This window comes from Ranitomeya variabilis, chromosome 2 (genome assembly GCF_051348905.1).
Source record: "Ranitomeya variabilis isolate aRanVar5 chromosome 2, aRanVar5.hap1, whole genome shotgun sequence".
Taxonomy (NCBI): domain Eukaryota; kingdom Metazoa; phylum Chordata; class Amphibia; order Anura; family Dendrobatidae; genus Ranitomeya; species Ranitomeya variabilis.
The window spans coordinates 1,038,202,647-1,038,216,140 of record NC_135233.1 but is presented as its reverse complement, the minus strand read 5'-3'; the positions used below and the strand labels follow the sequence as shown (position 1 = coordinate 1,038,216,140).

The following is a 13,494-nucleotide window of genomic DNA, read 5'->3' as shown; positions in this document are numbered from 1 at the left end:
CAAGGGGCCCAGTAATAATCATCACTACATGGAAACCAGGATGAACAGGAAGGACAATATCTAATGTACATATTTGTTTCTCTTTTCTTCAGTCTATTGAAATTGCATCAATCATTCTGGAATGGCTGGCATTACTTGGCTCCTGCCTAAGTAACATGCTGCTGTATTGGGATTTCCAGGTCAGTATAGAAGATCCAGATCTATATAGATCAGTGACTAAGTGATTGTGTACAACAAGTCCTATTCTATCACTTCTCAGCTTCTGACTATAAAATTCCGGAAAAGCCTCAAGGAAGACTGGATTATAACAAGGGATGATCAAGAGGGGTTATTACATAGATGATGACAATCAGAGACTGACATTTATATATTGGGGTCCTAGGCCGATATCCAATCTCAACATATATACAGATGTGTATACACATGTATCCAGGTCAGTATACGAGATCCAGACACATACGGAGGTGTCGGCTATCTAACCCTCTCTGCTGCGGTCAATCCTACCCTCCACCAGACACGGTAATATCACGTCAGTGACTATGTACAGTACTGTGCAAAAGATTTAGGCAGGTGTGGCAAAAAGGCTGCAACACAAGAATGCTTTCAAAACTATAACTGTTAATATTATTATTTCTTATTATAGCGCCATTTATTCCATGGCGCTTTACATGTGAGGAGGGGTGTTGTGAACTCTATTTTTGGGCTCCCTCTAGTGGTCACGAGCGGTACTGTGTAGTGTTGTCTTTCTGCAGGTTGGCTGCATCAGCTGGTTCGTTATCCTTGGCTGGTTTCCTATTTAGCTCACCTGGATACTCAGTTCCTTGCCTGCTAGCAATGTATTCAGTGCTCTTCAGATTCCTTGTGACTACCTTGCTCCCAGTCTCTCCAAGACAAGCTAAGTTTTTGTTTGTTCATTTTTTGATTATCAGCATTCATCATGTTTCTTGTCCAGCTTGCTAAAATGTGATTTCCTCGCTTGCTGGTTGCTCTAGGGGACTGAGTTTCTCCCCCCACACCGTTAGTTGGTGCGGGGGTTCTGGAAATCTCAGTGTGGATATTTTGTAAGGGTTTTTTACTGACCGCACAGACCCCTTTTCTATTTTCTGCTATCTAGTATTAGTGGGCCTCATTTGCTGAATCTGCTTTCACCCCTGTGTATGTGCCTTCCTCTTACCTCACCGTTATTATTTGTTGGGGGCTTCTATATCTTTGGGGATTATTTCTCTGGAGGCAAGTGAGGTCTTTCTCTCTCTCTAGGGGTAGTTAGTTCCTCAGGCTGGCTCGAGACGTCTAGGATTTTAGACACGTTCACCGGCTACTTCTAGTGTGTTTGGATAGGTTCAGATTTGCGGTCAGTCCAGTTTGCCACCTCCCTAGAGCTTGTCCCATGCTTGTTACTTAGCTGGAGTAATTTGTGATCCTCAACCACTAAGGATCATAACAGAGGGGTATACATAAAAACAAGTACAGTAATCTGAAACAATACAGGTCACAACTGGTACAGGAGGAGAGAGGACCCTGCCCGCGAGGGCTCACAATCTACAAGGGATGGGTGAGGATACAGTAGGTGAGGATAGAGCTGGTCGTGCAGCGTTTTGGTGGATCGGTGGTTACTGCAGGTTGTAGGCTTGCCGGAAGAGGTAGGTCTTCAGGTTCCTTTTGAAGGTTTCGAAGGTTTTGTGGGAAGAGGAGATAAGAGGGGAGTAGAGAAGGAGATCTTGTGAGGATCGGAGGTTGCGTGCAGGTAAGTACCGGGAGACGAGGTCTCAGATATACGGAGGACACAGGTTGTGGATGGCTTTGTAGGTCATGGTTAGGGTTTTGAACTTGAGTCTTTGGGTAGTGGGGAGCCAGTGCAGGGACTGACAGAGGGGAGAAGCCGTGGAATAGCGGGAGGACAGGTGGATTAGTGGTGAAGCAGAGTTTAGAATAGATTGGAGGGGTGCGAGAGTGTTAGAGGGGAGGCCACAGAGCAGGAGGCTGCAGTAGTCAATGCGGGAGATGATGAGGGAATGGACTAGGGTTTTTGCAGATTCTTGGTTGAGGAATGTACGGATCCGTGAAATATTTTTGAGTTGAGTAGGCAGGAAGTGGAAAGGGCTTGTATATGTGGTTTGAAAGAGAGATCAGTGTCAAGGATTACCCCAAGGCAGCGAGCTTGTGGGACTGGGGAGAGTGGGCAGCCTTTTACTGTAATGGATAGGTTCGTTGGGGAGGTCGCATGAGATGGGGGAAAGATGATGAATTCTATTTTGTCCATGTTTAGTTTTAGAAATCTAGCAGAGAAGGATGAAATAGCAGACAGACATTGTGGGATTCTGGTTAGTAGGGAGGTGATATTTGGTCCAGAGATGTAGATCTGTGTGTCATCAGCATAGAGGTGATACTGAAAGCCATGAGATTCTATGAGCTGTCCCAGACCGAGGGTGTAGATGGAGAAGAGCAGGGGCCCTAGGACTGAACCTTGTGGGACTCCGACAGATAGGGGGCGAGGTGAGGAGGTGGTGTGTGAGTGGGAGACGCTGAATGTCCGGTCTGTTAGGTATGATGAGATCCAGGATAGGGCCAAGTCTGTGATGCCAAGAGATGAGAGGGTCTGTAAGAATAGTGAATGGTCCTCTGTGTCACAGGCAGAGGACAGGTCCAGAAGGAGGAGGACAGAGTAGTGTTGCTTGGCCTTGGCGGTTAATAGGTCATTGGTGACCTTAGTTAGGGCAGTTTCAGTGGAGTGGTGTAACCGGAAGCCAGATTGTAAGCGGTCGAAGAGGGAGCAAGAAGAGAGATGGGAGGACAGTTCAAGATGGACCTGTTGTTCCAGTAGTTTTGAGGCATAGGGGAGAAGTGATATAGGGAGATAGCTAGATGCAGAGGATGGGTCAAGAGAGGGCTTTTTGAGGTTAAGTGTGACTGAGGCATGTTTAAAGCTTGAGCACATTTACAGATGTATATTTATACCTCTAGGTCAGTATAGGAGATCCTAACACATATGGCGCTCTTGCTTTCCTGACCCTCTCTGCTGCGGCTGACAACTCTGGCCTTGCCCCGCTCTCACACACGCTTATGGTATGGATCGAACACTATCTATATAACACGTCCTGTTTCGTTTTTTCTTCTCAGCTTCTGATTTTACGTTCCCGGCAGAGTCTGAAGGAAGAAGGAAGACTAGATAACCTTCAGGGATGAACTGAAGGAAACATCATCCAGAAATGGAGAATCTGACCAGACCTTGAGATATGGGGGTCTAGGCCGATCTCCAGGCCCAGCGCCGATCTACATATGTATATAAATAAAAATGTAATTTTAATTGCTATTTTGTGTTTTCTTTTTCCTTTTCTACAATCACCAATAGATTTTGATGCACTGTGCATGGGAACACAAGAATGTAGAGTAGGGTAGGGCTCTCGCGGAGTATGGGGGTACAGGAGAGGATGGGGCAGAGCTTGAAAATGTGCACATTAAGGACCTTTACTCACTGACTCCTAATGGAGTTGATGACACGATCATATTCAATGAAATAAGGACGTTATTAATAAAATGTGGACGGTATGCCGGCTTATACGCTCACAATGGACGCAATAAAGACACTTGTTGGGTACCTAGTGGTATAGACAGTTTTTTAGTTAATTATGTATTTACGGTGCCTGCATGTCCAGCAGAGTAAGTGATAAATCAATGTATACTCTTTATTGTGTTGGAGAGGAAAACTGTCTTCCTAGGGCAAGTATATAAAACTAGACTCAATACAAGGCGCGATTCCCCTGTCCATTAATCAGTAAGCATCACTATGGGAAGCATTGGGGAATGGCGGTACCTACCGATATCTATGGAGGCCTTCCCTCTCAGCAGTAGTTTAAGGCACTCGGCGTTGTCCGTTAAGCAGCAGTAATGAAGTGCGGTGCTGCCTTTCACAGTCTGTTTGTCCAAATTACCACTGCAGACAAGAGTGTAGAAAACTATGAGAGACGATACAGGATCAGGAAGATGGACATTATACATAAAGCTGTGCAGGGGTAGAAGAGGTCGATCCTATAGTGTAAGGACACAGGGAACAGCTAAATATATAATATCCTAAATACTACAACTGTCTGTAAGACAACACGTCACCAGGGGAGGCCGCTACAGGCTCAACAGGATGTCACATGTCCTATCACCTTTATTCTTCCCCCTCAAAAAAGGTTGTTTAATGAACCCTTTATAAAGTATCTCCACCATAGGGGAATGCAGCTGCTGCGGGCTTCTATTCGCTAGGGGGGGGGGGGGAGAAACAGTGTTGCAGGGAGGAAAGTATTAATGGTGCGCAGCACAGGTATAGTCAAAGTAGTGGTTATCATTGTGACTGCATCCTCCTCCACTAGGCCAGGACTTTAGGAGTCACCTATAGGGAAACCGTCTAAGTCAATTTTTGGATTTTCGTTCCAGAATAAAGGCCAAGTGCATAGAACATGTTATCATTAATACCATAAAAAGAGCATTTCACAATGGGCGAGTGGGCACATTCATCGAGAGAAATGGACATTTTTCAAACATGTGCACCATTTTATATCTTTTGTGATGGTGACGGATTCCCATCTGTAAAGGGCCCACAGCAAAAAAAAAAAAAAAAAGACAAAATACACAATTATTTTTTTATAATATAGATATATACACATACATACTTCTACACATACACGTGTAATTTTTTTTTAAATAAATGTTACAGTGAAAGGTAACAATTATACAGCAACATGTTACAATTTAGAATCAAATTATACCATGCAGTACTAAATGATAAAAACAAACCAGTGCAATCAATGTCGCCATACAGTGCTCATATATTACTAAACACTGCTCTAGGTGATGAACACAAATCATTTTTACTGATAAAAATACAAATTAAAAAAAAAAAAGAAGAATAATTTGTGGTAGGTGATGGAGGCCCCAGATAGTCTAGTATGCCTACTACGTTCGCACTCTCAGTTTATAAGATGCGATTCTTCTGAGACCATTGAAAATAGGTGTCCCAGCAAGTGGTTTAATTTGGGATAGCTGGCCCTAAATTTTACATGGCACAACCCACAGCACACAAGACTTTTTAATTATCTTTTTATTTTACACCAAGTCATGGCAGTAGTAACATGTATGCCAGTATTATGTGCCAAGGAATGGTTCTGTACATTCCAAAATATGGATCGGCATTACAAATTCTATTACCTGCTTCCCATTCTCCATCATTTTTTTTTTTTCAGACTATTCTCGCACTAAAGATTAAAAATGGAGTTTGCAACTAGTGATAAGCAAATGTGCTGGGATAAGGTGCTTTCCGAGAATACTCGGGAGCTAACAGAGTGTCTTCAGCATTCTCAAAAAATATGTTCGAGTCCCCGCGGCTCCATGTCTCCTTGCTGTTACATGTCAGCAACACATGCAGGGGTTTCCTGTCCCTTAGACGATCCCTGTATATGTTGTGGCTGTCAAACAGCTGCAGGGACTCAAACATATTTTTCGAGCACGCTGAAGTCACTCGGTTAGTGCCCGAGCATGCGCAGATAAGGCGTTCGCTCATCACCATTTGTAAAGAATGGTGTTTTAGAACGCACCTTTATTTAATAATTGTGCCCCTGGGAGATCACACATACAATACCGCAATGATTGCTCTTAGACCTACCTGTTTTGCACCAGGAAATCAACTATGTGCAGTGAGGTGCGGTCGACGGATCTGACGGCGAGATGCAGCGCGGTTTCTCCTTTCTCCTATAATAGAAAAGGGGAGGCATATCTAAAATCGGCGAGGCAGGTGATCACGTTGGATAGGCCCGGTCAGGCAGAGGTCATCCCATCTGCAGTATTATATAATGTGCATGCACCGGGTCACAGGCACAGACTGGGTGACCTTGTATTATAGAGACGCAAGCTTATGTGACTCATGGGAGCAGGATGCACGGTATCACTGCACATATAAGGATTCCCAAAGCTGTAAATAATGATTTCATTTAAAAAAAAACAACTTGGATTTCTTTTTCTTTTTACAGCTTCTATTTTATTTTGTGCTCAAAACATCCAAAATGTTGATTGTATACGCCAAAAATTATTAGATAAAAGCCGAACCTCATGACTCTCATGGTAATTAATTTTATATATATATATATATATTTATTATAATGAGGCATCGTGATTACTCGCTAATCCTGCCCCCTGCACAGTACCTCCGCCCCCACACATAATCCCGCCCCCCACCACATTACCGCACACAATCCCGCCCCCACATTACCACACAATCCTGCCCCCCAACACATTACCACACACAATCCCGCCCCCACCACATTACCACACATAATCCCGCCCCCATATTACCACACAATCCTGCCCCCCAACACATTACCACATACAATCCCGCCCCCCACATTACCACACACAATCCCGCCCCCACCACATTACCACACATAATCCCGCACCCACATTACCACACACAATCCTGCCCCCACCACCTTACCACACACAATCCCGCCCCCACCACATCACCACACAATCCGGCCCCCCCACCACATCACCACACAATCCGGCCCCCCCACCACATTACCACACAATCCTGCCCCCACATTACCACACAATCCTGCCCCCCAACACATTACCACACACAATCCCGCCCCCCACCACATCACCACACATAATCCCGCCCCCCACCACATTACCACACACAATCCCGCCCCCACCACATTACCACACACAATCCCGCCCCCACCACATTACCACACACAATCTCGCCCCCCCACCACATTACCACATGAGGCTCCGTCCTCACACATTACCACACGAGGCTCCGTACCCACACATTACCACACGAGGCTGCGTCCCCACACATTACCACATGAGGCTCCGTCCCCACACATTACCACATGAGGCTGCGTCCCCTCACATTACCACATGAGGCTCCGTCCCCAAACATTACCACACGAGGCTCTGTCCCCACACATTACCACGCAAATCCAGTTTGCTTTTTACACTGTGAATAAAATTTATTAGTATTATTCTGATTTTTAATTATTGTTATTAACTTCATTTTAAGTTAATTTACCACCTGCGTAAGCGCTATGGAATGTTGTCATTATTTACTTTAGTTTAATCACTAGCAGCGTTAATTTTATTTATATATATATACATATATATATATATATATTTATTTATTTGTCTAAGGGTCACTTCAGTCTTTCTGTCTGTCCTGTCTGTCACGGATATTCATTGGTCGCGGCCTCTGTCTGTTATGGAATCAAAGTCGCTGATTGGTCTCGCCAGCTGCCTGTCATGGCTGCCGCGACCAATCAGTGACGGCCACAGTCCAATTAGTCCCTCCCTACTCCCCTGCAGTCAGTGCCCGGCGCCCGCTCTATACTCCCCGCAGTAACCGCTCACACAGGGTTAATGCCAGCGGTAACGGACCGCATTATGCTGCGGGTAACTCACTCCGTTACCGCCACTATTAACCCTGTGTCACCAAGTTTTTACTATTGATGCGGCCTATGCAGCGTCAATAGTAAAAAGATCTAATGTTAAAAATTATTAAAAAAAATAAAAAATCATTATATACTCACCTTCCGCCGCCTTTGCCGCTCCTCGCGACGCTCCGGTGACCGCTCCATGCAAGCGGCAGGTTCCGGAGGCAAGGATGGTATGCGAGAATGACCTGCCATGACGTCACGGTCATGTGACCGCGACGTCATCACAGGTCCTGCGCTCATACCAACCCTGGGACCGGAAGCTGCCGCGTGCACTGCACACAGGCGACAGGACTGCAAGGGGCCCTCGGAAGGTGAGTATACGTTTATTTTTTAACCTGTGACACACGTGGCTGGGCAATATACTACGTAGCTGGGCAATATACTACGTGGCTGGGCAATATACTATGTGGACATGCATATTCTAGAATACCCGATGCGTTAGAATCAGGCCACTATATATATATATATATATATATATATATATATATATATATATATATATATATATATATATATATATATATATATATATATATATATATATATATATATATATATCATACACACACAATATAGTGACCGATTCATCAAGACTGGTGTAACAATCCGGCGTGTCCAAGTGGCGCGAGCCTCTGTGCCTCGCACCAAATATGATACTCTAGTCAGGAACTTGTATAGCAGTTCTGGTGTAGAAACACCCGCACTTTTCATCAATCGGAAGTGGCCACGCCGTGGCTCCGCTTAAGCTCTGCTTATTTAAACAAAGCTGATCCAAAGTGGAGTGAAAACTCCAAAAGTGGCAATATTTTTATGCAACTCCACATAGTGCAAACACTTTTGTGGCATAAAAGTTTTTGATGGATCTTCTGTTCTGTTCATTAAAATAAGACACATACTGGACATCCACCAATTGCACATGAGTCCCGGCTAGTATGTGTACAAGCAACGTCATCGGTGCCAATAACGTCCCACAGACACCCGCATTAAAGAGAATGATGTATAATCAGAAAACGGCCTAGTGTTCAAATCAAGTTTATATGGTAAATTATTTTCCTAATTTAGCTATGCTTTCTTTTTCATATCACTATTTAACAAAACAATCTTGCAATGTTCACACGAAGAAGAATAATAGAAAATTTCCAGAAGCCTCATTATCATCAGAGGCAGGGTTGTCATATCAGATAACACCTTCATATAAAAGCAGATAACTTCGGATCCACTATTCACAATAGGTGATTTCACAGCTCACCTCCCCCTTCCTGTACAATGACCTTTGACCACGCTCATTAGAGGCCTCAATACAAAATAGAGGGTCAAAACCTGTATTCCTGCTAATGAACATGTGGATTTCCGGAAAGAACAGTAACTAGGATTTTAGAATAGGTCCAGTGGCCAGTGTAAAAATTGCAAGATTTCTAAATTTCTTTGTTTTTTTTTTTTGTTTTTTTTTAACACCGGTCATAGATTGAGATCACCAAAATAAAAACAAATACATGTAACAAAGACCTAGGTCATTTTCTGATGATGCAGTCCCTTTAGGTCACCTGCATTGGTAGGAGTCCAAAGTAGAAAAAGTAACAAGGAAAACAATGACAATGTAGGGAGAATAAACAAACTATATGTTGAACCAAGACCCCCAGTGCTGTAAAGGAACAGACGAGCCACTGTGATGCCACCTCACTGAAGGGCCAACAAGCAAACATGAAAAATCTAGCAAAAATAACATATATACATAACAAGCAGCCACTGATTGAGAGAGTGCACTCACATGCCCGTTTGCTAATGGAATGGTTTCTGTAAGGTCTACTCCATCTGCGTGCAGCTGGACCAGTGCATGTATGTCCCTGGTCTTGACGGCATCACATAGGCTGTGCATTCTAGTTGCGTTGTCCACATATTTCTTTCGTGCATACCTTTTCTCTATGTACTTTGCAGTAATGTAATCTTTCCTGGCATTCCTGTAATGATAGGAGAAAAGTAAAGCTTACAGGTAGGTACAGGTGGTCCAATATTATATACATACGCACAAACATACACTATCTTATTAAGACCTGGATTGCTTGAAAATAATAAATTGAGCCATACTCACCTTTCAGCACCCCTATGAATCCAGGAAAGGCCTCTCCGCAGGGGGGCTTTTTTAGGGAGATCAGGAGCCAAAACCTGCCTGCGATTCTGGCATGTCGATTTTTTTTTATTTACCGAACACGGTACTTTTATATTTTAATCGTTTTTATAGACTGAATTTTTAAGGATAAATGATTTTAACATTTTTTTTTTATTCTTAACAAGGGAGAAGGGGGGTGAATTTTTTTTTTTTTTTTTTTTTTTTTTTTTACTGTATTCTTAGTTCTCCTTGGGTATGTGAGCCTGCGCTCGTCTGATGTAGTTTATTGTACAAGCTGCAATGCCACAATATTGCAGCACCTAGGAGAAATCACAGTCTTCTGTAAAAGCTCAGTGTTTGCAGAGCCAAAGCTGCAGAAACGGGGAACTTCAAATACAAAAGGTTTCCTGCTCTTAACATAAATATAGCCATCTTTAACATGTCAGCCGTCACACTACTTCTTTAACACAGCCATGAAGCACATGATGATTAGTACATGAATACACCACCAGGACCACCATCAGTACATGAATACAGGACCAGAACAACAATTATTACATAACTAGAGCACCAGAACCAGAACCAGCACAGGAATACATTACTGTCAGAACCACATAGCACATTATAGAATACTAAATGTGTACAGGATCTGAACTAATAAAAGTACATGAAAAAAGAGAGTACTAGAATCACCATTAATACATGAATACAGCACCAGAACCACCAGCAGTACATGAATACAGCAGCAAAACTATCAGCAGGACAGGAATGCATCACCAATCTAATTACAGTCACCAATTGCAAAGTCGGATAAACCTCTGTCTTATACACTTGCATCACATGACCCTACAACTCCTGGTATGTCCTAAGTATTGATAAAGGTCCTGGAAATGAGAAACGCCTCAACGTGGTGTCCAGGTACACATAAATTGGCCAATTTGTGTGCCAAGCTTTCTCATTTTTTTATATTTTCTAGTGCAGTAATGCAGTTCAATTTCCATATTTCATGTTCGCATTTTATGGCGCTACAGAGTGCTGCCTTATTTATTTGATTGTATATGAGCTGGCGACTCTAGGTAGGCACCTGTTCACACCTAATTCATGTTCGGATGCGACAGGTCAGTTTTTTATTTCTAAATGTTGGTAAAGAGACGCTGTGAGTTATTACTATTATTCAGACCACACAGGGACCACAGTACAAATTAGACATTCAGTATAAAAAAAAACATTTACATCCAGATGCCTTGAAGGTGATGTCTTCTCTGATTGGATTTGTTCTGATCTCTTTGACCTTTAACTGGTCCAAAGCCATGATGATTTCGCACAGCCACAACTAGTCTCTGCAGACTTTCCTCTTTTTAAGCCTTCTGTAGCACATTTCAACATGGTGACCTAAAATTAGTAGCGTGGTTATAATGCCCCCTGAATAAAAATATCTGCCCATGCTGTGCCCCTGAATAAATAAAATGACTGCCAATCACTTTGCGCTCTTCAAAAAAATAAAAATAATGTCCCTCACGCTTTGCCTCGAAAAAGGTAGGTGGGCTCCATACTGTACTCTCTAATAAATTATTGCATCCACACTGTCTGCTTTTAAAGGAAAGGTGCCGCATTTTATTTTTTGTATTAAAAATGATTGTTTATATAAACAATTATTTTTAATACAAATTTACATTTTTTAACTTTAACATTTTTTTGATTATTAAATTTTTTTCAGCCACTGGGCGCGGCCATTTTGCTTTGCAGGAGTGTAGCTGCACGACACTTACACTCTGCAAATACGGCAGCCCTGGGCATAGAGATCGGCGGTCGGCGCCCGACCCCATACCTAGCATTATAAGCTGCTCTCTGCTCTGGTCTGGTCTGGTCTGCTCCGGCCCCCTGAGCCGTCCATAACACAGCAGAGGCAGGAGATCGGCGCCATCTTCCTGGAGCTCACACTGCATCTGTGAGCTCCAGCTTCCCAGGATAATCGCAGGAGCCCTGCAGTTATAGGAGGAGGAGGAGGAGGCCAAGGACGGGAGGGAGAAAGGACTCAGCAGGGAGCCGTGAAGTAAGTATCAGTGGGGAGGGGGAGAGGCAGTCTAATCCTATCCTTTGTGGTGCTGACTCTGAGCAGTTATTTCCTCCCATGTGTGTTACTGTGCTGACTGTGTATCTAATCCTCTCCTGTGTGATACGGTCTGCTGAGCCATGCATCTAATCGTATCCTGTGTGATACTAACTGAACCATGTATCTAATCCTCTCCTGTGTGATACTGTGCTGAGCTGTGTATCTAATCCTCTCCTGTGTGATACTGTCTGCTGAGCCATGTATCTAATCCTACCCTGTGTGATACTGTGCTGAGCCGTGTATCTAATCCTCTCCTGTGTGATACTGTCTGCTGAGCCATGTATCTAATCCTACCCTGTGTGATACTGTGCTGAGCCGTGTATCTAATCCTCTCCTGTGTGATACTGTCTGCTGAGCCGTGTATCTAATCCTATCCTGTGTGATACGGTCTGCTGAGCCATGTATCTAATCCTATCCTGTATGATACTGACTGAGCTGTGTATCTAATCCTCTCCTATGCACTCCTCTCCCCCGTTATGTGTGATCTATATGGCGGTATTATGTGAGATCTATATGGCGTCGTTATGTGATTAGTATATGGCGGTATTATGTGTGATCTATATGGCGGTATTATGTGAGAACACTGGCGGTATTATGTGTTAAGTATATGGCGGTATTATGTGTTAAGTATATGGCGGTATTATGTGTGCTCTGTATGGCGGTATTATGTGTGCTCTGTATGGCGGTATGTGTGATCTATATGGCAGTATTATGTGAGATCTATTTGGTGGTATTATGTGAGATCTATATGGCGGTATTATGTGAGATCTATATGGCAATATTATGTGAGATCTATATGTCGGTATTATGTGAGAACACTACGGCGTCGTTATTTGCAATCTATATGATGGTATTATGTGAGAACTATAGGACAGTATTATGTTTGATATATATGGCGGTATTATGTGAGAACACTATGGCAGTATTATCTTCATAAAGCGGACCCATTCTATGGTGGTTCTGGCTGAGCACCTGCACATGGGTCTGGGGTAATAGAGGGGGCAGCATGACCTCCAGTTAGGTGCAGTCAGGGCTGGTGAGGCAGCTGAAGAGAGGGGTCTCATGTTTATCGTTACTATATGGCTACATTTCCTTCCCAGCATCACCCTGTACCTCGCCTGTCGCCTCGCTTTCACACATCGCCAGGACAGGATGGAGAAGACAGGATCTGAGGAGGGGAATGGGGTTTGCATGCAAAGTCTGGATCAGAACAGGCCATCAATCCGCAGAAATGTTTCCTGGATTTCTGTGGAGCAGACTGTCCATCTATGTGTATAAAAGACAGCACTCTATGTACAATCCCTGGCTGCTCCGCGCACCGAACAGGGTGCCCCCCATAGACCAGCACACTGCTCTCCTGAAATACTCTGTGCTGCTGTCACCCTGCTCCCTCCACCATATGTCTCCTAGAATCCTTGCTGCCTGCCATCCTTGGTGACTGTCTACTTGTCAGTATAACTCTGCAGTCACCAATAAAATGGCTGCTCACTGGGTTCCTGAATCTCATCCTCTCTTATCCCTTAGCAAACACCCAGAAGGGGAGGAGAGGAGACATCACACACACGTCAGCAGACTCCGCCCATATTTACTGCAGTGCTGTAATGTGAGCTAGTTGTACACTAGGTTTTTGTCAAAGTTCATTAGCTGCTCCCCTAGTGTTTAAAAGTGGAAATGCCAAACCTTTTAAAATTATTTTTCATATTTTACTAAATTATAAACAAATGATAATATTTTTTTAAGGAAATGTAAACATTAATTCTTTAAATTTTTTTCAATCGCTGGAAAAAAATTTTTTTGATGGC

At 43.4% G+C, this 13,494-nt stretch overlaps 1 protein-coding gene across 4 annotated transcripts in view; it reads right to left on the bottom strand.

Annotated features, from left to right (window-relative positions):
- The window catches only part of ASAP2 (ArfGAP with SH3 domain, ankyrin repeat and PH domain 2), a 216,678-nt gene that overhangs the window by 30,935 nt on the left and 172,249 nt on the right, over nucleotides 1-13,494 (bottom strand). For all 4 annotated transcript variants that reach the window (XM_077291399.1, XM_077291397.1, XM_077291396.1 and 1 more), the window contains exons 17-19: nucleotides 9,241-9,430; nucleotides 5,645-5,730; nucleotides 3,816-3,931 (exon numbers count right to left, since the gene is read on the bottom strand). In XM_077291399.1, the coding sequence (XP_077147514.1) occupies nucleotides 3,816-3,931; nucleotides 5,645-5,730; nucleotides 9,241-9,430 (392 nt within the window). The remainder of the gene's footprint in view (nucleotides 1-3,815; nucleotides 3,932-5,644; nucleotides 5,731-9,240; nucleotides 9,431-13,494) is intronic.